Source organism: Micropterus salmoides, unplaced genomic scaffold, assembly GCF_014851395.1.
Source record: "Micropterus salmoides isolate LMB-PRFRI ecotype aquatic unplaced genomic scaffold, ASM1485139v1 Ms_hic_scaffold_12, whole genome shotgun sequence".
In the NCBI taxonomy this organism is placed as follows: domain Eukaryota; kingdom Metazoa; phylum Chordata; class Actinopteri; order Centrarchiformes; family Centrarchidae; genus Micropterus; species Micropterus salmoides.
The window spans coordinates 24,440,020-24,467,744 of record NW_024040263.1 but is presented as its reverse complement, the minus strand read 5'-3'; the positions used below and the strand labels follow the sequence as shown (position 1 = coordinate 24,467,744).

Genomic DNA, 27,725 nt, shown 5'->3' with positions numbered 1-27,725 from the left:
GTGAATATAATTTGCCACCATTATCAAGCCAAACATCAATTTCCCTTTAAACTAAGTTAAATAATTAGGTAATCAGATAAGTAATCATCATCTTCCTTTTTCACAATCCTGCCTGACAGCACTATATAGACTTCACATGAGCAACACTAGGCAGTGTTTCATTTTATGGAAACTGACGTTTGAATCAGAGATGATGTCGCAGAAAGGCTCTTTACACCCACTTACTACACCACAGACATTTGAGGCTTCCAGTCAGAACCATTTACAGAGAAACATGAGCATGGGTGTCATTTCTTATGTGCTGTTTCTACACGCTTAGTTTCAATTAGTGAGTAGAAATGTTCAATTCTATCTTTACTTTCTGTGATTGGATTAGAGAAACTTCTTACACTGTCATTACCTAAAACATATGGACACATCAGATTTTACTTCACATGAAAAAAATGTCCCTTTGTAAGTGAAACATGAATGTGAGCATGTAAGTGACAGATGGGCATCGACCCTTTTTCTTCGGAAAAGCACAGGCATAACTACTCTGTTCTATTCCTTTGTCCCTGTAAGCAATGGTAGAGCGACAGCATGCACAATACCAGGACCCTGAAACTGAAGGAGCTGAATCTAGTTCAGCCATCATTCATTTTATTATTTAGTTTGCTTTTTCTGCTATGACATTTCAAAATGTCTTCTGCAAAAAAAGGCCAATGGAGACACTGGTAGTAAGATGTCACACACATAAGCATAAGCAACCGTGTAACATTTTTTAAACTATTTAAGTTTATTACAGATATTTGCTTGGCAGTGAAGTAGCCTAAAATGACTTTGTAAGATGAGGCTGGTCACTTCATCCTCACACAGGCTTTTTGTTTTTTTAGAGTTAGCTTAGGTGTGACTAGGTATGTGCAGGTGAGTCAAGAGGAAAGGCCAAAGGACATTTGGCCTTTCTTACCTTGAGATGGAAAGGGACTACTTTGTAGCCATACAATACTTAAGGTCACAGGCAGTGCTGTTTGTATTACCTTTTTAGGCTTCACCATCTATCTCCATCAGATGCTTATGTGTGTGACATCTTACTTTCATGCTCTTATCTTGTTTTTTTTTTGTATTATTCTTTACACTTGTTAAAGCACTTTGTAACTTGTTTTTGAAAAGTGCTCTACAAATAAGGATTATTATTATTATTATTATTATTATTATTATTATTATTATTATTATTATTATTATTATGTGTAAATGCAGTATCTTACTCTACTTCTAGTTGTTTCAGTGTAGACTCACCATATGTAGGTCATGTAACTATTTATATGTCACTTAATGAAAGCACAGGCAGACAGTCTATTGTGTATTTTTTGAGTAGACAACAGCGGTAGACAGGATTTGAAGCCTGAATAGGACTGTACCAAGAGTGGCAACTGTGCGGGGGGCATCCTTACGTTACCTCGTTATCAGTAGAGGGTTAGTAGAGTAAGTTCAGTTCATGGATGCATTGGAAAGAAAGTCGAAGTCGAGTTTAACAGTAAAAATGTGAATTTCTTATGTGACTCTAAGGTTTAACCCTCGGTTTTGTGTTTAAAAGCAGAAATCCTACATCCCTCCGGGAAAATGGTATCTCCTCCGCTGTCGGTGCTCTGGGTTGCGCGTGCAAACTATTTTGACTACCACTATAGTGAACAACGGGTTTGTCCAGTTGCTGAACTGGTGAGTCAACGCTATTGGTCTTCTTTGTCGATGTTTTAAGTTGTTGTTTGGCCTCACTTAGCTACATCTTCATTTGAAAACCGGAAGATTTGTTGTCACATCTAAGTTTAACAAGTGTCAGTTAGTGAAACTCGGTGACAGGTTGACAAGCCGGCTGGTCGTTAACTTAGTTAACATGTAACTGTTAGTTAACGTGTAACTGTTAATTAACGTGTGTCTGTCGAGCTAGTGGACAGCAGACAGCAACACAAGATAAGTCAGTGTTTTAAAAGGACGAACGCTGTAACTTTTTCCTGTGTCGCTCTGAGATGTGAGCTCGTTGAGCAGAAAAGCCTGCAGGAGTAATTACAGATTCACCATCTCTCGGGTGAATGAGCTTTTGTCGTGTATTGTGTAACTTCAGGGTCTTTTGTTGTAAAACTTTTTTCTCTTGTTCGAGTATCTTCAAACAAGTCCAGTTGATCTTGATTTTAACCCACCTCGTGAGAGTGTTTTTTTTCTTGTGCTTTATCGTATAGATTTTTTTAACCGCAGCTGCACAGGGATTTTCAGTTTCTGTCATGTAGCCAACACTGAACCTACAATTTTGTGTCCTTTCTGAATGAAGGCGCAGAGGGTGCAGTTTTGTGGGTCTCAGAGGAGTGCAATAATAGTGTAACTGTGTATGTACATGCATGCCTGACTGTTGTAACTGCATGCACATTTTTCTCTCCCTTGTTAGCAGCCTGTTACTGTTCTCTGATTTTCTTGTGTTTTCTTTCTTTAACATCTGCCTTGCTCTATAATCAATTTATAACTTTTTTTGCTTCTTTTAATTGTCTCTATTCCCCTTCTGAACCCCTCTACCTCCCCTCCTGAGGCAAACTGTGTTGCCTAACTCATAACATGAAAAATAACCATCTCTGCTGCCATGTTTGCTGGAGCTTTGTGCCTCCTGGATCCCTGTATTTGTTTTCTTTCTCCTCACACTAGGGACTGATTGTCATGCAGTTGTTGAAGGTTATCAGAGTGGACAGATTACTTTACACCCCTCCCTTCCCTATGCCTCACCCTCAAATCTGCTGCTATCTGTTCTATCCACTGGACAGTGTTGACCAATTTATGCAGTGGACAGGGATTCATTTCTCTTTATCTAGATTAAACTGTTCTTCTGCACATCTCAAGTCCACTTTTTGTCCTGTTAAGTTAACTTGTAGCACAAGCTGTTTATATTATCTTTGTTTTCCCAGTGGTTTTTATTTGGCAGTGGTGTAGCTCTACTCTGACCCCCCGTCAGGCTGTGTTGAGTGACTGTCCCACCCCCACAATATCCTGCCCTGGCTGTACAGTCTCGGAGGACTGCTTCAACATTAGAAATCACATATACACACATTAAAGCAAGACACAAAGACTCACTACGAGGCTAAACACACAATGTCCAGCCAACCCAGCCATCCAGTGGTGCGTTAAGCCACTGTGCTGCTGTGACCTGCAGAAGTGGGAAACTGAGAGAATTTAGTCACACAAAAAGAGAGCGACTAAAATAAATACATGGAATAAGAGTTGGACCCTTACTGAGAGTGTTACATGATCCTGAAACCTCCGGTAATGAGAAAAGTATGGGGAAAGGGGAGCAGATGTGTGCAGTAGATTGCAGTAACAGGGCCTGAGAAGAATTAGCTCAATGGGAAGATTATGGTTGATGGTGGTAGAGGGACATTGTTGAGCCATTCAGTCATTACCCAGTGAGTCTCTGTTGCTCCTAAAATACTCACACAGCCATGAGTGTAATGATTGAAATACGCATACATTGTGTGTTGACATTCACCCAGCATTCACATTGCACAAAGCTCTTTGCAGTGAGTTTGAGTGCACGGTGTACGTTATTGTATGTGTGTGTAAGAGCCTCTTACTGGAAACTGAGCTTCCAGTCTTGGTTATGGTTAAGCAATAGTTCAGTTAAAGGGGAATTTTGTTCTGTCTTACCCAGAAGAAGAAAAACTCTTGAATGCCTCTGATGTCTGTGTGCAGGGTTTGTTTAATGGTGAATTTAGACTAGGAACGTCAGTATTTGCCACCACTGTTTCTGATGTGCGTGCATGCAAACAGGAAGTGGATCTGACGTTTAATGTTACCTAAACCGTTCTCACAATGACCTGATATACAGACATTACAACATGTTGTGTAGGACTAAATATTTACAGGTGTTTTTCCTGCTTTTGAGGAAAGCTGCCACCCAACCCCAAAGACATCGAGTACCCGGAGATAAACTAGGCAAAGCTCACTTTTCAGCATCCTGTCAAATAGGGCTGCTGGGTCATAGTTCGATGTTTTGTCATTTACTGTCTCTCCAAATAATTGATTATGAGAAGATCTGAGAAATATATTATATTTTGATTTGAGTCAACTGTGTTTTACTTGTGATTATGATTTTGAACATTTATTGGTAAATATAGATACTTAAATAGTTTATGCACAAATATATTTTCTATGAGTGAGTTTGATATGAGTCTAATATGGATAAAATATGAAATCACGGTGATGAATATCACGATGAATGAACCATCAGAAATGTGGCTCTTTAATATCTTTGGGTTTATGCTGTCATTGTGGACAATTATGCAAATCAGTGAGAAGGACTTTGTATGAAAAGCCTCCTTGGTACATGGTATGGCAAAATGTTGAGTAGAAAGGTTGAGAAATTTGTTGTCTCAATCAATTGCTCACGCTAAAAGGAAAGTTTAAAAAAGTAATCCATCCATTTAATGTTATATCATATCCTCTCAACTGTGCCACGCCTCCTGGTTCTAATGGATCTATTTTCAGATCAGCTGTTTGTTTGTTTTCTTACGGCCAACTGTGTCTTCCAAAGAGCAGTCCACAATCTCTGCTCTGCTTTATCAAGTTGGGCCTGGATAAATCTGCTAAAGTAAATTAATTGCTAATGAATATTATATCAGGATTCAATAATGTTTTATTTTATGAATTCTGTAAATCCTATTGTATAGGCTAAGCCCAAGCTTTAAGCCCCTGAGGTGCTGTCCCGGGGTGAAGTAATTTACACACTTTTACCTTGTTTGATCTATGAAAGTCATAATTGCCTTTAAAACTATTGGTTTCTATTTATTTCCATCCATTTAAATTTTTTCTCCAGACAGTCTTCATTGTATATGTGGGGCAGTGTGGCTTTGTACTGGTATGGTGTGCGGGTGTGCGTGGTCAAAAACTGTTTGTGCTTCCAGGTAGCATCTGAGGAACCAAAGATTGTTTCCTGTTTATGCTGAGAGCGCTCATCGGCTCTTACACATATAAAACAACAGGACGTTTTCTCTCTGGGTCTTTGATGAAAGTTTATAACTTTGCACATATACGAGGACAGATTTTTAGACTGGAATGAGGGCCTTTTCTAAAGTGCACCAAACACACAGGAACCTGCATGTTTCCTCCAAACTTCCCATATGTCAGACTGACAATGCATCACTCTGTCTCCGGCCCTGAATATTCATTTCACTGGTGACACTGCACCATCTGACCCTGACCACTGCCCTCATCACAAGCAGTGGCACAATGGGGCTGTCATGAGTCTGGACAAAATGACGCAATCCTTCGACTTCAGGAGAGTCTTTGTCGCCTCACTGATAGTAATGGGCAGTGAATGTTGACACCATGAGGTTGTTTCTTCATGTGGCCTTATGTAACGTGAGATCCCTATTTACACTTTTAGTCTTATCCAGATACAGATCACATATTCATGCAGTAAGTGTAAAAGGTACCTGAGGCTGGAGATGCCACAGTCAGTTAACTACACTATGTAGTTAAACGTGTGCGCAGGACAAGCAGTAACATGACAAGAGTTCAAATTCCAAGGAAGTCTGCTGGCATTTCTCCCTCACCTCAAACTCCCTCCCCTCCCCTCCCCCTCCTCTCTCAGGTGGAGGAATAAACGCCATGGTGGGAGTGGAGTGCAGGTCTGAGCAGGTGAGGGTGTGAACCCTCTGCGATTGGTCGACGAAGAGGGCGACAGCCGGACAGATCGAGACTGTCAGAAGAGAAGAAGAATGGCTCATAATGTTAACTTTGACCTGATGCACCCTCTCGTCGAAGCTGGACTAGAGTAAGTGTTTGAGTACTCCTCTTTATCTCTTCGGGTTCCTCCTGATCTTTCATAGATCTTTTGTTTGGTAAGCCGTCAGCATACCTATTGCTGCTTAACAGTAAAGTATGTGAGGGAGGGTGGCAGGAAAACAAGGAACTGAGTCGCCAGGATTAGCTGTGCTCTTTGATGACTTGTTAAAGACTTAATGGCAAGACAGATCATAATGCACAGTGTCCCAGGGCTTTCATTTATGATTTTTTTAAACCATGTGACCAACTACTAACCTCTACTTCATTGTCCTCATAAAAAAAGATTAATTTGTTTGGTTGAAAGCATGTTTGATTACGAGTGTGTGTTTGTATGCAATTTTATCTCTGTGAAGGAAATGTTTCCATTTGAGAACAGCACAGGCCTGATTGGCTTCTGTGTAGCTCTCCTCCTGTGCTATCTGTGTAAAAGTACTATGTCAACGGGAACTGGACTTGCTGTATTTTCTTCCTCTTGCTTTAAGACAAAAACAGTCAGTCCAGTTGGCTTTGACTTACGGTACATCTGGTCAGCGCAGGAAGAGGATCACAAAGAAGGCAATCTGGGCTATAAGCTCACAAGTGAATGGGTTGTTTGGTTGCAGTTTCTCCCCATGAGAGTACTGGTGACTGAGTCAGAAGTTCATTATGCTTTGTCTGTAGTGTTGTCAGTGGTCTGTATGGGCGTGTGTCTTCTAACTTGTATTTTTGAGCCTGTATTGCTCTCTTTTCTGTCTTTGCATCTGTTCTCATCGTCATGTGTCCCTCTGCCAGGAGCCCGTTAGATGAGGAAGGTGTTCACAACTCGTTCAGCCAGCTGATAGCAGAGCAGAGTCAGAATGAAGAATTGTCTGACGCCTTTGAGCTGCAGGAGCTGCAGAGAGCACTGGACGAGGAGGTTGGAGGTAACTATGTTTGACACAGACGCCGGTCTGCATGACGAGGCCTTTTGTACTAAAGCGTATTGATATCCCAGACTAGATATCTGGGATTTTGGTTATAGTAATATTGTGATGTGGTTTAAATGTAATTTTCTAGTCTTAAAAGCTACAAAATTATTAAGTGCTACACCTTTTTAACTCATCTTCTAGCTGAGTGAAATGTACAGGGAACAAGTCTAACAATTCAAATAAAAAATGTCTTGTCTGTCCACAAAATCCTCATATTATATAGAGTTAAAAATGTCCAGCAGTAACAACATTTTTAATGTGTTTTTTTTCTTCCCACAGACAATGTGCCCAACCTGTCCAGCCCAGGACATGGGTTTAAAGGAAATAGGCAGGGGCAAAGCGAGGTGGAATGGGAGGATGATGAAAGACAGACAGACGCCTTCTTAGGTGAACGTTGGTCCTCGGCCACCTTAAAGGTCCTGTCCTCCATGCCCAGTCGCACCATTGGTGAGTCCTGCTGAAGGCCAGTTAAAATACTAATGTAGAGACGACAATACATTCAAAAAGATAGTTATAGACTAGTATAGCATTAGATTTTGTGGCCGTTTATGGTGGCAGTGTAGACTGCTGCTGTGGGCAGCTGCTACTACGCTACAGCATAGTTGTTCTTTTTCTGTTGTAATATTTTAACATCACTTAAAGATCTTAAGTTCCTCTGAGGGTTGAGAAAACCTTTACAACCGTTGGTTTGTTAAAACCCATTCAAAGCCCAGTGAAAAATGTGTATTTGCTAAGAACAAGGCTGTTTATCATAGTTCCTGAAAAATTGTATTTCGGGGACATATATTTTGACCACATAGGAAACTCTGTGCTTTGATAGTTTCTCATGATAAGTACCAAACATAGCCAACAAAGTGAGCTACTGTGTTTGGTGTTGGTTGGTTAGTGGAACACTTAACGTGCCTGAACTGGTGCCATCCTGCAGATGTTGAGTGTTTCAGTTGAGCAGAGTTTCATGGGGAAGCAGTTTGCTTGTAATCTTCCTGTCAGCGTCTGCAGCAGGTCAGGTGCTTCAGCTTGTTGGTGTAAATGGCTCGATAGTTGTTGATTTCCTTTGCCATGCCACATGATATATCTGCTGGTTTGACTTTCAACATGGGAAACGTAAGTGTGAGATAACTGTTTATCATTCAGCACTTCCCCTCTGCTAACAGCCGTGATTAAAAAATCTACATGGTATGGTTTGCTGTTTTACATCTTCCATTGGCTCTTTCATATTGTACAGTAGATGACAATATTCCTGTTGTTTTCTTGTTTTTAGAGGGTCATTTAAACACTCATGAACCTATTTGAAATTTGGTGGACTGACAAGCTTGTGCCAAAGAACAGTCAATTAGATCTGTGGGGTTAAGTCACTGACCATGAACTGCAATGTCCCTGGTGTAAGTCCGGCCCGGGGACCTTTTGTTCCATCTCTCTCTCTTCCTCATTTCTATTTTAGTGCTGATACAGATGTGGGTTTTTTTTCACGAGATTGTTTATTTTATGTAAAACTATATTGAAAAAATAGACAAATCCTGAAGCCATTGTCTTTGGGTGCAACAAGAAGTTGGAGAATTCAGTGATGCACCTACGAGGCAGTAAATGCTGCTGATCCTGTCCCTGAACAGTCTGATCCTAATTCTTTGTCAGGTCGCAGCAGAGGAGCCATCATCTCTCAGTACTACAACAGGACCATGCAGCTTCGGAGACGGAGGCAGAGCAGACCTTCCATCCGAGACTTCTCTCGCTCCTCCAGACCGAGCATACGAGGCTACGGCGTGGAGACAGACAGTGCTGACTCAGAGGGTGGGGAGGATGCCGTTCACTGATAATAAACTAACTGAAATTAATCTGTTTTACGAGTTTATAATGTAAGATCGGCTGTGTGTTACAGTGAGTAAGAGGGAACGTTTGGTGAACAACCTGCAGAACCTGTCAGTAGGCGACAGAATCCGGATGCTCAGAGCGATGCCACTCAGCGTGGCTGAGAAGAGTGAACTCAGGTAGATGTGGTCCTTCTCATTTTTCCTATCTAGATTTGTTGTGTTTTTTATGCATCGGCCTGAATTTTCTTTCTTTGTCTCTCCGTCCACAGGAGGTTAGCATTACAGAAGGAGAGACGGTCACTTTCTGGCAATAAGATCCCCTGTTGCAGTCAGCTCAAATATTACATCATCATTGTAAGTCACCACCAGAAACCTCATTCTGTGTTTATACTTCTTATATTTATTTTTATCCCTTGCATCTCCTTTTACCTCTGACAGGGTGTCTAGATAATGTTTGAATTTGTAGTTGCCCCTTTTATAAACCAGGCAGACAATATAACACAACCTCACCACAGGGTCCATTAGTAGCTGTTCGATTGTACGATGTTCATCAGCAGATGGAGTTCACAAAGTTGTCATTGAATTATAAATGTTTCAATTTTCTGAGCACTGTAAAGACTTCTCGGTGAGATCGAAAGTTTAATTGAAAGGATTGAAAGTACACTAAAAGTCCTACAGTACTAAATATTTAGCAGATTGTCCTGGTATTGAGTTGCAGTCCCTTTTTGCACACAACTGCAAGTCATGAAATTGTTACAATTATAGTAACAAAGATGCTCAGCCTTTTGTACACAGCGGCAATGTTGTCACACTGTTTGTGTTGCCCATTTTAGATGCAATCATCACGTCTAGACATGGCCTCATGATTGTTTCTTTTTTAAGACGTTGATTAAATGTATACTTAAGGTGTGCTGTAAACGATCTCAAAGTGATCTCAAATGATAAATGGCACAGAGAAACGCACAGCACAACACATTCTTCTCTAAGGCAGTTTAGTGTAGAGTGGGTATTTCCTGTAAGCGTTATCAAGGCAGTGTAATCACCCTGTTGCTCAAGTATTTGAGTCACAGATTTCAGACTCACAAAAGCTAAACGACGAGCACTTGTGTAAACTTTGCCTGAAATAGTACTGCTGCATTGTGAGTCATTTTTAGCAGAACATGGATACATTTCTGTGTCAGTGTTTCTTTTTTAATAATGATATATAGTGCAATATGAAAATAAGTGATCAGCGATCCATTTCTCTCTATATTCCCACATTTTCTCCTCCCAGGCTGCACGACAGAGTTGGTACAGCTGGCTGTCCTTCCTGCACTCTCTCCAGCTGTGGCAAGTGGCGCTCAAGAGAGTGAGTGGGCGTTTCGGCACCGGGGTCCTCTCATACTTCCTGTTCCTCAAGACCCTGCTCTTCTTCAACTTCTTCCTGTTCCTGGTGACTGGTGCGTTCTTGGTGCTGCCTCAGGCAGTGCATCCTCCAGTGCTGCCTGAGGGGAGACGCCCCTTCTCTGGACTGGAGCTCCTTTCTGGGACGGTAAGTTGTGTCATGTAGTGACTTGTTATTGCAAGCCCTTTCACACACTATCAGGCCTGGTGATGTGGGATCAAAACTTTAAACGTGTATGATGAGTGTCCAACAGCAAAGCCATCTTTAAATAGCGGCAAAAAGAAACAAAACTGTATCATTGGATATTTGAGCTTCACTGTTAAGAATGTTTTGAAACTAGAAAGCTGTTTTCACTTTCATCTTTTTGAGTTTTGTACATATGAGCAGGATTTTGTGATACGCGATGGTTAAATAATGCGTCATGTGGAAACTTGAAGCCTCCCGTGCACACTCACTGAGAATGGATATTTCAGTGAAGTGGGAGACATCTTGTGTCCAGCAGGTTAACCTTTGATACTAAAACTATTTGCATATTCACAGATTCTGGATTTGTCAGTGAGGTAGAAGGATTAGATGTATTTTAATTTTAATTAATAATAATAATATAATAATAATAAATTATTCAAAGCAGAGTATCTTTATGTCTTTAAACATGTCGGGGAGATCTTTAAGTCTTAAAATGTGCCAGCAAGGTAAATAATTACACTTAGTTTATAGTTTTTGACCCAAACCTGTGAAGCAAATGTTAAGTTTTTGCAGAAATGACAGTCTCTCTCTTTTCTCCTACTGTCTTAGGGATACTTCTCAGACACAGTGATGTTTTATGGGTACTACAGTAACTACACATTGCATAAGAGCTGCAAGGATAATTTTGGACTGCAGAATGTCTCTGTGTCCAATGAAACCAGGCTGGACTGTTTATCGAAGCGCCACTCTTACAACATGCCGCTTGCATACTTCTTCACCATAGGAAGCGCTTTCTTCATCACATGCATCATCCTTGTGTACAGGTAGGCTACATAGTGCTTTTGTAAAAGAGAAAATACAAATTCACGTCTAAGAAAACATTATACCAGTATAACTGGGTTTAAGTGTGATAATATCTGATGAAGCAAATTTCCCAACAGCATGTCAAAGTCGTTCGGTCAGAGCTTCCGAATCGACAAATCTCACAGTATTTTGGCCATGAAGGTCTTCTGCTCCTGGGATTTCAAGGTCATTAAGAAATCCTCTGTTAAACTCATGTCTGAGAATATCTCCACCCAGCTCAAGGTACATGTAAACACAAACACACACACACACACACACACACACACACACACACACACACTTTAATTTACAAAAACTCATCCTCCCTCTCCCTGTCTTCTTCTCTGTCACATAGTTGGCAGACAGGAATGTGATGATGTAACACATTGTTTTCCTCCTGTTACCTCACAATACCCCCCCCCCCCCCTCCCCCCAGGAGCTGCTAGCGGATGTGAAACAAATGGATGTCAAGAACTCTGTGTGCCAGCAGCTGTGGACACTGATGGTTCATCTCCTGGCATGGACTATCTGCATAGCCAGCACCACTGCCTGTGTGCTTGGTATTTACTACTTCTCTGATTACATGCACCAGGTGAGGCAGCGCGGTTTCAGGGTCCAAAGTCAACATTTACTAAAGATAAAAATTGTCTTGGTCTTTATGTTTACAGTTTTCCCCTGCTGGCTTTACTTTCTGTCAGGTCTCTTTATATGTAGGACTTAAAATGTCTGCCAGCTGTTAAAAGGAGTACAATAACAAAAATCTGTGACAGTTTAAGAAGTCATTTCCAACAGCTGGAAGATGACAGAGCAGCCAACAGTATGTTTTCAGGACATCATCTAATTGCGAGCTGAGATTTGTTCAACTTATCTGCTTTGGCTCTCTCCCCAACAGAACCTGCAGCAAAGTTATAATTCTACTGTCAGTGACCCCTTGCATGAGGCCAGCCTTCTGGCTGTCCCCGTGTTGGTGTCCCTCATCAACCTGCTGCTGCCTGGCCTGTTCAACCTCGCAGCCTGGATGGAGGACTATGAGTCACCTTCTGTACGCACATATGTCGCCATTGGCAGGTACGAGAAGAGGAAGTGAATGTAGCCAGTTTGCTGAAAGTGCAGAACTGACTAACATTTTGTTTGCTGTCTTTGCTGTTCTAGAAACCTGATGTTGAAAGTAAGCGTGCTTGGAGTCCTGTGCTACCACTGGCTGGGCCGGGTGGCTGCTGACCCTAAAATTATTAAACTGACGGTGATGAGACATCATTTTCACTTTCATACTACCAGACCTTTTTCCTCATAGCTGCAGTGCAGAATATTAAAAGTCTTGATCATTCAATTTTCTCCGTTTAATGGTTCTCTGTTTTGTCTCCAGTGCTGGGAGAGTTTTGTTGGCCAGGAGCTTTATCGTTTCCTACTCATGGACTTCATCTTCACTCTGCTGGACACCTTGTTTGGAGAGCTTCTTTGGAGGTTAGTAAAAAAAGCTCTCTGCATTTCTTTCTCTGTTGTCGTTAAAGGTTATAGGAAAATTCTTACTTAAAACACTTGAGCCTATTATCTCACTTAATGTTTCTTTTTCCATTTCAATCAATCATTTATTATATTTATTTATTCCTGTTATTTTACTATATTGTCTTAAACCATCTCATTTCTCCTCCTGTTGCCTGCAGGTTGTTTTCTGAGAAAGTTCTGAAGAGGAGGAGGAAACCTGTCTTTGATATCGCCAGGAACGTCCTTGAACTCATATATGGGCAGACGCTGGCCTGGTACAAAGCTTGCTGTTAAGATGCACATACAGTCGTGTTGGGGAAAGTGAAATTGTTTCAGGGTTATGACAATGAACTTTGTGTTTTTCAGGTTGGGTGTGCTCTTCACTCCTCTTCTGCCTGCAGTGCAGATTCTCAAACTCTTCCTGCTCTTCTACATTAAGAAGGTACTTCACTGCAAACGTTTCTTTATTGGAATTCTTAAAATAAAAGCTTAAACAGTGATTTCCAAAAGAAAACAATATGTTCGGACCGCTCATTTTATAACTATTAATAAATGTTCTCCCCGTGTCTGTGTCGGTTCTCTCCGGGTGCTCCGGCTTCCTCCCACCGTCCAAAGACATGCAGACTAGGTTAATTGGTGGCTCCAAATTGTCCTTAGGTGTGAGTGTGACTGGTTGTTTGTCTATGTGTGGCCCTGCGATGGATTGGCGACCTGTCCAGGGTGTACCCCGCCTTTCGCCCGATGTCAGCTGGGATTGGTTCCAGCCCCCTGCGACCCTGTACGCAGGTTAAGCAGTTGACGATGGATGGATGTTATAGTTGTAATTTTCCTCAGTAGTGGCCTAGTAGTAGTAGCAGCTTTAGATTTAGTCACCTTTTGAACCTTTATCTGTTTGTCTGTCTGTAAATTGTATCACTATTGTAACCATCAAGTTCCTGAACCATAAAATATGTGTTTAAATAGTATTGTATCTTTTTTATGAAACAATTTTTAAATCTCTTTTATTTTTCCATTTCTCCATCTGTGAGTTTGGGAACAGTAGTTTGACTCTGCAGAGCCCCAGCTTTGTCAGACGTCTTGTTCTGGAGCTTCTGACCTTTGACCCCGGCCCGTGTTTTTTTTTCTTCCCACAGAGCAGCGTGATGATGAACTGTCAGGCCCCCAGGAGGCCATACAGAGTCAGCCAGATGACGACCATCTTCATCACTCTCCTCTGCTTCCCCTCCTTCCTCGGTGCCTCTGTTTGTGTCACATACACCATGTGGAGGTACGCACACACCCAAACGCTCTGGTGTTGTGGAGATTTTATTTTCATTAGAGTCGTGCTGTTACCCAGTCCTAACTGTTTGGTAACATTATGCATCACTACAGAGAGAGATCTTTTTTTAAAGAGATCCTTTTTGTTTAACCAGCAAGCGTCACTATATTGCTCTTGTCAAAGCCACCAAACTCCCTTGACAAAAATAGTAATTTGACCTCTCTGGTCTGCCTCAACCGGTTAATTTTGTTAGTGTAATTGTGTGACTTTGGTGTTCGTAATGCTTTCAAACACCAAAGATCTTACTCTTTAAAATAAAGGTCTATCTCTGTAGGGGTCCTTTCAGTAGTGTTGGCAGACACAATCTGAGCATGTTGGTGGCAAAAACAAGCACTTCAGTGGTCGTATTTTGATTGGCGCGAAATAGCGTGCAAGGATTATGTTGCAGACTTTAATAATACACAAGGATGTTTCCTGCTATGTTAAGATAATGGATGAGGCATAATTTTATACTTCAGATTGCATAACCACACCTATACCATGGCCACTTAACACAGAAAAAGATGTGCTGAAATCATATTAAAGAATGTTTGTAGCCATTTTAACCCATCTGTTTGACAAGTGAAAGTTAACTGGTAATGTACTGTCAAGCAAAGGTACTGTTGCTCTGGATACCTGCAGTTTAATATACTTCGCACACTGATTAAGTTCAAGGGGTTAATCTGTTAATGAGAACTGTCTAAGCTGTCCTGTTAGGTTTTATTGGACACTCCAGTCACTGTCCACCTCAGAGAAAGGTCAAATAAATGAAGATTCCTGTGCGACTCTGTGCTGCCAGTCTCAACATCTGTCTTCTGTCCTCAGTATCACACCCTCCTCGTCGTGCGGCCCGTTCCGTGGGCTCAAAACAATGATCCAGGCGGGGAAGCGCTGGGTGGAACAACTGGAAAAAGACAATCCCAACCTGTCCCTGCTGGCCAGGGCTCACTCCTACCTGGTGGAAAACCCTTTCTTCCTGTTCGTAGGAGCAGGTATCTTTCTGTGAGTCCACACATACACACACACACACACACACACAGCTGTTGCAGGATGTCGGTATGTGCTGTATCTGTCACAAAGCAAGTGGCAGTACACCATCATACTGCTTTATTATTGAGATCAGGGCTACTTGGATTGATCTTGCGTCTTTTCTTCCCATCAGGATAGTCATCTACTTCCACAGTCAGGTGGTGGACGGTCAAAGGAAGATCATTGGCTTACTACAGGAGCAGATTGAAAATGTAAGAAATCACCTGCCTATAAACAGCACTGTTTCCCAGTCTATGTAATTATAAAAATAAATATAAAACCTCTTTCTTCTCTCTGCTCAGGAGGGAGAGGATAAGAAGTTTCTGATCACTCGCCTCCAGTCAATCCATGAGCAAAAACGAACCCCCGCTCGAAGACTCACAAGCCAGGTCAGTCTTTGCTGCTCTGGTGCTTCACAACAGTCTTTGTCTGCAGCTGAAACAATCTCTATACCCCGGCCTCCTCATACTTCTTGTTTTTTTCCTTTAGGACTCAAACTGTTGAGTTCCCAACCTCTTTGTCTCCAGCAGACAGGCCTCCTCACTGAGCGCTGAGGTCTGCAGACATCTTTAACCAACAAGGATTTGACGGGGAAAAAAGGGCAAAGGACACAGCTGTGTATACGACCAGGTTCAGATGATTTATGCATTAGGTACATTTAAAATGTGGCTAGGATTTTAATAGCTGGAGTTTGTAGAGAGAGGAAACAAACGGTGTGGAAATATCAGGCCAAACAAAGCTGTCTGCTTTATACATTATGTTTATAGATGAAATACCCAAACTCAAACTTTAGGAAGTTCAAAGTTACAGACAGAATAACCTGAAACTTGTTAAAGCTGATGTTTTCAGTTTTTCAGTCATCTCTCATAGAAGCACTTTTCATATCAACTGTGAAGAAAGAAAGTTTTTATTCTTATGTCTTGTGCAAAAAATGTTGTCTACAATGTAGTTTTTAATGCTTTTACATTTATCATCAGTATGTATGTTGTGGGTGAGATTATGTGGTGTGATAATACTGGAAATGGCTTTTTGTTCCTCCATTTTGTTTTCTGAGATTTTTTTTTTAGGGTGATAACAACCACTTTATTGCCATACTTGTAATTATTAAATTATGTTTTTATCATATCGGCTTGTATTTGTATTTATTAGCGTTTACATTAGATGCTGGCACTACTACAGCACAAGAAAATATTTGTCAGAAACTCAAAAGCCTTAAAAACTATATCGACTTCAGTTGTCCAATTAGCATACAGGATTTCTTACCACAAACATGCAAGTAAAAAAGTAAAAGGTTGTGGAGACACTGTTACAGTAGCTAACTGTGTCTGACTATAAGACTTATATAAAATATATTTTCAGTAGAAAAATAAATATACAAGCACTTATAAGTAGCCTGAAGAACAAAGTAATAATCTTAATATTTGTACCTTTTTATTAGTAAATATTACCCATTAAATTATTTTTCCAAAATGAGAAAAAGCAGCATATTTGACGGAGGGTAGGAACAGCAGCACCATACATGGATTTCTGAATTTGATACCTTGAGTCGACAGAAGGGAGCGCCCTATCCCCACAAAACCATCTGTGTTTCCACTGACTATTTTAGACTACCACCGTCTCAACTGCACATACATAATGTACAGTACATATTTCCTGTATATATTCTATATACTTTATATACACACTGTGGTCACTGTACCCACCTCACAATAATGTTATGAGTATGTCTATATATTAAAACAAGGAGCATGTGATCCTCTATGTTTACATGTTTAAACAGCTCAGGTTTGACTGTATTTGTCTTCCATTCTCATCAGGCACTTCGTTGTGAGTTTTTGTGTCGTTCAGTTTTTCAGAAACTGAGTCTTGTTTGTTGATGGAGGACGATCTTTGGAAGCATTGACAGTTTTATCGTTCAAGTTTTGTTCCCGTCGTCTTCCATTTATGTCCAGCACTTTCCTATCTCTGCCGTGTGGGTCGCTGACACTACACTAACTTTGCTGCAACTCAGTTCCCGTTACTGAGCATGCCCAGTAGTGTCCTGGGGTCCATCCCCTGCTGCTGGGCCATCTTCTGCACGTCAAAGCCCATGTGCTTCAGGAACTGGATCACGCTCATCTCCTGTCCCGTCAGCTGGTCACGAATAGTCGGACAGGACGGATTGCAGTGAGGCCACGGGCAGCTGTCAATCAAATGTAGAGGGCAGCCCCTCGTGGGCAGGGTCTTGTGCTTTTGGTGGTTGTGGTTGCTGCTGTTGATGTGGTTGTTATCTTGGAGACTGCGGTCCCAGCAGTGGAGGGCTCTGGGCAAGGAGGTGCCTTTCACGTGAATGTCCATCCAGTAGCTGCAGAGACAGGAAGACACTGAGTGATGGAGGGTCACACGCGGCGAAGAAGGAACACGGGATAAGAAAATAACACCTGTACTCCCTAAAAATCTATAAGAATGATTTATGTTATTTCAATGTAAAATGTGTATATTTGCAATCTTTATGTAGTGTTTTACATGATTAAGGCACTGTCACGATGATTAAATTAAAATGTAATACTACTGTATAGGGTGATATGATGATATACAGTGTGAGATGATGTTACCATGGTATCCGTCCCCTTAATTTCTCTGGGTTGTATGTGGAGACTGAACGATAGTTGTTGAGGTACTGATTATATCCGAGTTACCAAAATCTCATGAATTGGCTAATATTGATTTTTATTTTTGAAATGCATCCCTTAAATTAGTTTTAAAGAATCGTTACCAATGTATGTTTTAAGTGGGACGGTTACATTTGGGGGGGGGGAACTCATCAGTGCTCTCTGGTGGACAGCAACACGGTTTTGGCAATTTCTTGTTATTTATCTGCCAACATATTCAGACATGTCTGTGATAAGCTAATATCGGACTAGCCAATTTATTTCATCTTTTTAAATGTATTCATAGTAATAATTTACAGGATGTTTTCAGCGGTATTTTTAAGTACCTTGATTTGTTGTGTATATAATTCTGCCAAAATCAGACTTTTCCATCTCTCATTTTAATACCGTGATGCAATATTCAAGCCCACCCCAACTTTATGTTTTATTTATGGTTTATATACAGTATGCTAGTGGAGTACCACATGATCATTTACTGTGTGTGTGACACACGTGTCCTATACAGTGTCCAAAACGTATAGGTACCACATAGTACCAAAAACTATGTGTGAAATCTGTGGACCTCACATATTTAAAACAATAACAAAGACTGCATTTTTATATAGAAACCAAATTGTCCATCAACATATGCACTACTTACAGATTTTTTAATATTTTGCATGAATAGTTAAAGTTAATGTGAAGATGATGTAGAGCAAAGGTTGAAGCATCTAACTGATAGTAGACAGCTAATGACGTCTATTACGAGGGGGCTAAATAAGACTGTATGTACTGACAGACATCTGACATGTTGAGTCAACAGTGGACTGTTTGAATGAACTGTTAATGGAGAGAGCCTTAAAGATCCATGGTTTTATTTACTTACGTTCTAGTAATGAGTTCGTGCGACAGACAGGCCGGAGCAAACATCGCCCTGCCATTCAAAACAAGGAATCACACAGTCAACAAAACAGTCCATTTAAGTTTACAGTATCTTGAGTGTGTGTTCAGTCAGCCTTACGGTACGTCACGTAGCGTGCTGCTCAGCTCCTGTCCCAGTTTCTGTATGTACCTCCATTGGCCCTCGTGGACGGGCTGTCCGGTCAGGTGGACGTTGTCGACCATCAGCTGGGCCTCATCAAACAGCCACTGCACCACGAACACCGGGCCTGGACAGGAGAAAGCACGTACCGCAGCTTAGACCTCAAGCGGCATACACACCAGCCTCCGTCCTTATCCTTACCTAAGATATTTTGTCGCTCACTTTTTAACGTGGGGTAGACCTTATATCCAAAGAAACAGTTCCACTCCTCTCCCACATGAGCCTGTCTGCAGCTCTCTGGCACCAAACCGCCCCAGTACCTGCACAACAGCAAAGAATCACCACTTTAGACATCTGTATATCTTTACCCATCAGGACACCCATCTGTCCTTTCAGCATTCCTACCTGATGCCTCTCTTTATGGCCTCAGTGGGGGCACAGCTGATGGTATCCAGGCAGTCTGTGAATTTGTACTGTTTGTTGTCCAGGAACCATCCGGAGTCAGCCAGACCCCGGACCTGCACCCCTCGGTGGCCCTGTGACTCCAGCTGCTCTGCAACGTGGTCCACGTTCAGTAAGACACCTGTACCCCCCGCACTGGTAAGAGTAAGAGTGGGATCAGAGGGTGCAACTGAGCGACTGGCTTTGGTATAACACACACACATATAGTCTGTGCTGAACTGACCTGCTTCCTGCCAGAAGCAGAACCTTGCCATTGTCCAGACCTTTTGTCAGCAGCTCGTTCACCACTTCCTTAATGATCAGAGAGCCCATGAACGCATAATCACCTGAGAATGGACATGTTTTTTAAAAATTATTAACATAGAGCCACATCACACACTTCTCACTAGGACTAAATTGAAGGGTAAACAATGGTTTATTTTTTTAAGGTGCTTATTAAGGTTTTTTTCTGTGCTTAGTTTACTGGATTATTAATGCAAACAACATCAACAACCTGACTGATTACAATAAATCATACACAACTTCACAATTACTAGATACTCAACTATTTTTGTGCTTTAAGCTAGGCAATTTTGAAAGGAATGATTGATCTTGATTTCATCAATAGAGAAAATCAGGACATTTTATATGGATGAAATAATGGTGGTTCTGCACAGCTTGTGGCTAAAATAAACACAATATAATTATATATATATAAGGGTTTTCAATAAGTCAGACAGATGGAGGAAGTTCAAAATGTTGTAGCTGATATGAAAGCTAAAAGAAAAGGCTTCCACACAGCAAAGGCACAGAAAACTGAACGACAAATGAACTCCCAGACCAAAGGATCTCTGTATCTGTAGCCTCTAATGTGTTTGCTCCTTTTCTCTAACTTTAAATAGCTAGTACATCAATAAATATGTCTTTATATATCCTCAGCCAGATCTACAAGCTCCCCGACTGATTTATTGTGTCTTACTGTGATCTGTCTTCGGTGTGGCTCCGCTCCACACGTCGCTGGAGCAGTACGGGATGAACCTGCAAGAGAGCAAGAGCAACACTGGCAGCTGGAATCATACTTGAAATCAGAGCAGCTTTTATTAGAGCTGATGCTGACAGATTAAGACAAACATGGCTGTATGATGGCAGGCTGCCGAACACAAACAAAGTGTGCATTCAAAGGCAGAGAGCTGTTGTAGGGTGTCAATGTGAGTGTGTGTCTTTCATTATCTAACAATGACAAGCAGCTGCTGGAGCAGGACCAGACTGAGAGTGTTGTCAGGTTTTTTTATGTCTGAAAGTATGATAAATGGCAAAAACCATAACAACAGACATAACAAAAGTGCTCATTATGTCTTGTATGTACTTATTGTAACTAAAAGTAACAAGGCCAGGGTGGAAATGGAAACATAAACCATTAAAGTCCTGTATGATACAAATAACTTTCAAATTATATGCATAGATGTAATACCATTGAATTTAAAGTAAAAGCACTGTTTCTATAAGCATAGTCCCCTTCAGAGAACTGAATAATTGATGCAAGATGTAAGAAGTATCTTGCTTTTGTAGATTTACAAAGCTCTACTATGTCTAAAGATTCAAAAATAATATACTAAGACTGCACCAGTATGCACGTATCATTGACATATGTGTACACAGTTACAGTTAACAAGAACAGTAAACATATCTGTAAAACTGAAAACCATTGAACACAATTAAAAAAAAATAAAAAGAGAAAATACAAAACACACGAGTGCATTAACTATAAAGTGAAGGAGAGACACATCTTCTTACACCATGTTGGCGTTCCACCAGTGAGGGTTTTCCTCCGGCTGAGGAGACAGAATTCCTGTTCCTGTGAAATAAAGAAAGCAGAGATGCAACATTTACTTCACTTTCCGGACAAATGTCCCCATCGAAGCGTCAAATAGCTTCCGTAAAGGTAAGGCAGGTTCAAATCTTTTCGGCTACTTGTTAAAATTCACAAACCTTGACGCATAGCTGTGTGTTTTGATGGATGTGTGTGCGTGTGTTTTCCCTGCGGTCAAGAAGTCATTAACTTTCCCTCCTTCGGGCAGCAATTACATGCAGGCATTGAAGAGCTCTGTGGCCACCAGTGTGAAGTGTACACAGAGAGGGTGGTGGAGAGAGCGAGTCACAAACAAACAAGGACTTCCCTGACGGCTGGAGAGGGGGAAAGAACCAGGGAGTTTGACTTTTAAGGATGAATGCAAACTCAGCTAAAGAGGAAACACAAACATTTCTATGAATCTCCTTCATTCAGGGGACGTTTTTGTTTTCCTACTAAGGAAATCAAAGTTCTGCAGGGCTGTGGAGAGTCTGGGAAAGCTGCACAAACCAGCTTTCGTGTGTGTGTGCAGGAGATGTAACATACATTCATTGTGATTGTGCTGCACACAATATGTGTGTCTTGTTACCTGTTCTGGTCTGTGGCCACTTGGTGGAGCTCATCAGTCTCCTCATTGTCTCATACCTGCTGTCACAGGTCTGTTTGTTGAAACAGTACCACCCACCTGAAACAACACGCGCACACACACACACACACACACACGCTTGTTAACAGATTACATGGAGTTCTGTTCAACCTTGGTGTAATAGTAGTAGTTCAGGTTCATCCTTACCTTCTAAGAACAGCAGCCACCTCTTGCTGCCTTTAGACTCCTTGATGTAGAACCTGCACCAGACCAGCAAAACACATGTGTCAAGCATGCACACACACACATAGATGCATACACAGGCTACACAACTCCGGATCCTGACATTAAGGATTTGGCTTTCGCACTGATAAGAACCTCTGCAGTTTCTGTTTAGAGGCTTTCAGGGTTCTAAACAAAACACAAGAGTAGAGGAAACACACACACTCACAGTGGCATGGTCACATATGGAAAAGTCCCACTGTGTTTTTCCATCTGTGTTGTTTATTCATACTAAAACTGTGATCTTGCAGTGATGTACAAGAGGCACAGCAGTTAAGTCACATGAGCTATTTCTTCTGAAGATGGAGGAAGTTACTTTTCATTTGTTGTAGCCTACAGTAAGTACTGAGAATAAGCAGCCTACAAATGATGTTTTGGGCACGAATCAGTGTGGTCTAACGTGTACACCTGTACCACTTATAGCGCTCAGCGGCAGCCCGCACTTCCTCTGATCTGGTCTTTGGATCCAGTTTGGTCACATCTGGAGGGACAAGAGGATGAAGGGCAGGCAACTAAACTAAGCCAGAGTTACACTAATTGGAGGATTGGCGAAGCAGAGCGCAACTTAATCTCTGCGCCTTCATGGCTTTAACCAAAACTCATCTCCATATAAAATGACGAAAGGTCTTTTAGGTGACATGTTATAAGTGAGAATTACAAGACGCACTTCAGGCCGCTCACTTACCCTGCTGGTGAACCGTCATTGCAAGTCACAGAGGCGTTCTTCAAGAAGTGCAGCTTCATGTCTTGGTCCAGCTTCTGCGCAGAGCACGGGTACAATGACTGTGCCAAGTTCTTTATCTGCACCATGAAGTTGTCCATGTTACCCTCCACGGCTGTAAAGTCTAGCGGGAAGCTCTCTGCTCCTTCCACCCGCTCCCTGTGCGCCGGAGGCTGCTGCTGCTGCGCCCGTCGAGTTTGCGCCCGATCGCCCTGCACTCTCTTCGCCTCCACCGGTGCGCTCATGTGGATGAAGAGCAGCAGCAAGCAGGAGCGCGCCGCGGACAGACCGGCCAAGCTTCTCACCACACCACGGCTCTGCATGTCAAAGTGTTGTTCCTGGAATGCGTCTCTGAAGTGTGTGTGAATGAAACACTGCATGTCCTAAGAGTCGTTAGAAGAGTGAAAAGTTCTTTGAAAACGCACGGAGACCACTTGGAAGCTGGTGGAAGGTGTGTGGGATGAACGCAGGTTATGATTCTCCATGGTGCCTTCAGATATGGGGAACTTGTTGAATATTCAACCCAAATGCACATGCAGTCCCCACGTTATTTCTGTCATAAACTCGTCATTACGCATTAGTCCCTGAATTCATTTGTTCAGCCCAGTTTCACTGACGACCTGTCGGCTCTTGGTTCGGGTCCTCAAGAGCTGCGGACGAAGTGGAAATTTATTTGAAGCCCCCCTCCCCATCCCTTTTCCTGCCCAATGCCCCGCGTGCTTCTCACTCCAGCAAGCCAATCGTTATTATCGTTGGCTGTTGCTCCTCGCGGGGCGTAGGTCTCACGCCAAGAGCGCGCGTATGCCTGGCACGCCCCTCCAGTTGTTTCACTCACACATTCAGTCGGTCCCTTTGATGTTGTTCATCATATGACCACTCGGCCTTTGAAGTGCCTCTTGATTGAATGCGTTGTGTGAGGGAAGCTGGGCAGGCTGCAGAGGTTCCCACCACGCGCCGGGGTCCAACAGAAACAAGTTTGCAGTGATTCACATGTTCTGCTATAAGGCTGAACGTGCTCTGAAAGGAAACCCGCATTTTCTTTTTGTTCTTGGCCTGTGATGATAAGCTTATAAAGATAATTCTGCAGTACTTTAGAAATTGGTAGAGGAGATAAGGTCTCTGTGAAGATTTAAAATCATGACGGTGTGTAAAAACATATGCAGAATTCAGACTCTCTCTCTATTCGCCAACTGTTACACATGCATTACTAAAAACTGATACCATCATTTTGAATGAGTCAAATGAATCAGGGCATTTTCAGATGATTAATATTTTTAGGAGAACAGTTCCTTCTTCTTCAGCCTTTAATGGGAGTTTCTGTGCACATTCTGCCTTTTCTTGCAGTTTTTTCTTTTAAATTTCATTACAGCCTGTGTTCATGTTTAACACTTTCTAACTATCTCACCATCCTTTTCCTTGTTTTGAGCCCATCAGTGGTTCAGAGTTGGCTGAAAACCATGACACTTTCATTCTAAGAAAAACTTAATTCTGAGGGATAGTCCTCACTTTAGTGTTCTCCATCCAGAGGCTCCCATTCACTACTTACTCATATTCATTGTTAATGCAAACAATGGTTTCAACTTTATGTGTGCTGATTTAAACCATGAAATCTCTATTTTTATTCACTTTAATTTGACAACAGTGGCAAGGAAAACTCAATTTTAACAGGTAGAAACCTTAATACAATATACTTCTGTATATATAACTACTGACAATGATTGCACAGTAATGCTGCGATAATTGGACTAATAATAATTGTAACAGCGGGTGTCCAGCAGGAACATGGGGGCAGCAGGCGGCCTGCCACCACAGTTCCAGACTCTGCAGCTCCGGAGGCAGAAACACCTGCAGAAAGTGACAGAAAGAGAGAGACGAGAAAGCACAGAACTACAAGAGAGGGAACAAGCATTAATGGGATAAGACTGCATACAGATGAAGAGGAGGAGAGAGGAGCTCAGTGCAGCATGGGAAGTCTCCCAACTTCACCATTTGGCATTGGGCATTTCGGCCATCGCCATCTTGGTTTTTTGGAACCTCAAGTGACCACATTTGGATTAACCTTCATGAACTGAAAACACACTGTGAAAATTCACCTCTATCCTTATTGACAGGTCGCTGTGGTAGTGACTTGTCAATCACAACATACTTAAGCCATGCCCTAAAGCATCCCCTGCTTTATTGTTTATTTTACTCTAAATGGGACCATAATTTACAAAACGAACATCGTGCTGTATTGAAGGAGACTTGAAACTAGTGAGACCATAAACTCATTAGGAAAGTGTTTATTGAGGTAATAAATCAAGTGAGAAATAGGGTCATTTTTGTCATACACTCCAATGCAATCTGACCCCTTTCAGGTTTAAGGCACTTCTGCATTGGCACTTTTCAGACCTGGAGGTTCCCGCTAGAGCGTAACTAAGGAATGGTTCAGGACTCACCTGAGCCAGCTCTAATAAGCTTTATCAAAGAGGAAAGTCTTAAGTCTATTCTTAAATGTGTAGATTGTGTCTGACTCCTGAACCCAAACTGGGACCTGGTTCTAAAGGAGAGGAGCTTAATAGCTGAAGGCTCTGGCTCCAGGAACCATAAGTGGTCCTAACCCTGCATTTTGGGAGCACAGTGCTCTACTGAGTAATAAGGTGCTATGAGTTCTTAGATAGAGCTTAGATAAGATGGTCCTTGGTTGGTGAGCTGAAGGATTTTAAATGAGGATTTGCAATAATTGAGCCTAGAAGTAACAAATGTGTGGACTGGATTTTCTGCATCATGAAAAAGGCGGTCTGTCAAATTTGTTTTATGTGGGAGTTAAGGGACATATCTTGGTCAAAGATAACTCACAGTGGTGCTGGAGGCCAGGACGATGCCATCCAGAGTAACTATATCTTTAGATAATGGGTCACAGAGGTGTTTGAGTCCAATTACAATGACTTCAGTTTTAACTGAGTTTAACATCAGAAAGTTGCTTCTTTCAGGTTTTAACATCCTGAAGGCACATTTGAAGTTTAGCTAACTGATTGATTTCACCTGGCTTGATCAATAGATAATAATTGAGTATCGTCTGCATAACAATAACAGTTTATGGAGTGTTTCCTGATAAAATTGTCTAAAGGAGGCATTTATAAAGTGAAGAGGATTGGTCCGAGCACAGATCCTTGTGGCACTCCATGACTAACTTTGGCGTGCATGGAGGAGTCATCATTAAAATGTACAAACTGAGATCGATCTGATAAATAGGACTTAAACCAGCTTAGAGAAATTCCTTTAATGCCAATTAAATGTTCCAGTCTCTCTAATAGGATACAATGGTCAATGGTATGAAAACTGGCGCTAAGATCTAAAAAAAACAGTACAGAGACAAGTCCTTTGTCTGATGGTAATTAGTCATTTTCACCACTGCTGTCTCTGTGCTATGATGCACTCTATGTCTTTGCTGAACATCCTCAAATAAACTATTGCTTTGTAGAAAGTCACACAGCTGTTTGGCAAATGCTTTCTCAAGGATCTTAGAAAGAAAGTGAAGGTTAGATATAGGTCTGTAGGATAAAGAGCTCAGGAAGTTATTACCACTGAGAGCTATAGGAATACATGGCTCCATGGAGCTGTGATTCTCTGCCAGCTTGGCTACAGGGCTGAAAGGAAACCTGATGGGGTTGTTCTTATTTCTCTCTATTCGTGCTGAGTAATAGGCTGTTCTGGCATTACGGAGGGGCTTTCTATATATCTAAGACTATCTTGCCAGATTAAGCAACCCACATTTAAGTCTGACATTCAGCAACATACTGTTAAATTTTAGTTTTCTGACTTTGATAGATATTTGGCATTTTACAAGAAAGAAAACCCTACTTTAAACAAGTGTATCTGTTTTCCATTCATTAATCAGTCAGTAAATAGTTCTTTTTGTGAAAATGTTGTGTAAAACCAGACACACTCTGTACAGATGCCTTCACGTGCTTTCACCCCATCCAGGCAGTTCTGAAGTTTCTAGCCTGCTGAGTGAGGAAGGAAACTGATTGTTTGTTTGTTTATTCAGACGGTGGCAATTTCCCCCTAGAACTGAGAACTGTATTCACCCCTTCTCTCTCTCTCTCTCTCTCTCTCTCTCTTTTCAGTCAGACAGTTGGATGCCCTCTGAAGCTCTGACCTCACACCTTTTCGTCTGTTGGCACCATGTGTCATCTGTCCAGTCTGATTCTAACTTTGATCCAATTTGATTCTTGCTGAGAGAGAAAAAGGCCTTGATTCAGGTCGTCTTTACGCACATGGTAAATATATATAAATATATATACACACACCATATGCAGCATGTATAAAGTTTTCCATATGGGGAACAGATTGGATGTGTTGTTTCCAGTTTATAGGCAGGATTTATCTACTTCTCTATTGAGGCTCACTGCAGTTAAAGTAGGACAACTTGTTTAGCCAAATTGGTAGGCTACATAGTCTAGATACAATTGGTTGTGTTGTGTTTTGTTGTTATGTTTTGGAATATGTTATACTAAAGTTCAGAATACAAACTAAAGTTCAGAATAAAAATAATACAAATATACAAAATGTGTGCTTTGTTAGGAATTTATCAAATGTAACTTAAAAAATGTCAGCATCCATTAGTTAAATGAATATGGAACCCTTTGTTTTTGCATTTCAAACTCAAAGATAATTATTTTTTAAATAAAATAACATTTTCATGGTCATAGCCAGCATTGCTTTTGCTAAGCAAAAAAAAAAAGTAACAAAGAAATAGATAGTTTTACAAGTCAAGGATTACACAAGCAGAGATGACTAATAAAAAGTAAACATAAAAAAAGACATTTCCTGTATAAAGGTGCCTCACTCTGCCTTTCCCAATCCCTTTTTTGTATGTCTACATATAAAGTGCACCTGTATACCAGGGAAATATGTTAGACATGTTTGGAAAAGATTTTTCATAATTTGGTGGTTTTTATGATGATGATGGAGAATGCTGTCTAACAGTTTCCTCCAAAATCTTGTATCATTGTTCAACTGGGTAAAGATCTTGTTAGTATGATACCATAGCATATGATCCACATCCTTTCATACTCATCATACTGTTCAGTGATCCATAAAGTGTCCTGTGGATGGAGGCATGGACCTCTTTCACAGCAGACAGTGTTACAGCAGGAAAAGCACAGGTGTAATTAATATCAATTATTCCAATTTAAAAGTCACAGTAAGAAGGCCAGCATGCTTACTAATAGAGCCACCTGATAAACCTGCATGACACTTAACCATCAATAATTATATTATTTACACCTGTTCTTTTTCTACATTGACATATTTATTCAAGTTTGTTCTTTATTTTGTCAGTCGTCTGTATGTATTTGTGTTTGTAATATATTAGTTAAAAGCTACGTTGATACAAGAAGTGATATGGTCAT

The 27,725-nt window shown here is 41.3% G+C and overlaps 2 protein-coding genes across 2 annotated transcripts; one reads left to right on the top strand and one right to left on the bottom strand.

Moving 5' to 3' along the window:
* Window positions 1-1,560: 1,560 nt before the first annotated feature.
* Window positions 1,561-15,901, top strand: tmc6b (transmembrane channel-like 6b). Its single transcript, XM_038714146.1, has 21 exons — window positions 1,561-1,695; window positions 5,606-5,788; window positions 6,571-6,701; window positions 7,026-7,193; window positions 8,379-8,534; window positions 8,623-8,731; window positions 8,824-8,908; window positions 9,828-10,085; window positions 10,734-10,948; window positions 11,066-11,210; window positions 11,404-11,559; window positions 11,860-12,035; window positions 12,120-12,210; window positions 12,334-12,431; window positions 12,632-12,727; window positions 12,819-12,894; window positions 13,586-13,719; window positions 14,575-14,751; window positions 14,912-14,990; window positions 15,081-15,167; window positions 15,268-15,901. The coding sequence occupies exons 2-21, from the start codon at window positions 5,733-5,735 to the stop codon at window positions 15,280-15,282; spliced, it is 2,508 nt and encodes an 835-aa protein (XP_038570074.1). The 5' UTR covers window positions 1,561-1,695; window positions 5,606-5,732; the 3' UTR covers window positions 15,283-15,901.
* On the bottom strand, window positions 15,398-23,001 carry notum1b (notum, palmitoleoyl-protein carboxylesterase b). Its single transcript, XM_038714147.1, has 11 exons — window positions 22,294-23,001; window positions 21,534-21,586; window positions 21,330-21,425; window positions 20,686-20,746; window positions 19,871-19,929; window positions 19,136-19,238; window positions 18,856-19,047; window positions 18,673-18,770; window positions 18,430-18,577; window positions 18,295-18,342; window positions 15,398-17,122 (listed from the first exon to the last, which is right to left on the bottom strand). Exons 1-11 carry the CDS (start codon window positions 22,707-22,709, stop codon window positions 16,786-16,788), a joined length of 1,611 nt encoding a protein of 536 aa, XP_038570075.1. The 5' UTR covers window positions 22,710-23,001; the 3' UTR covers window positions 15,398-16,785.
* Window positions 23,002-27,725: the final 4,724 nt, after the last annotated feature.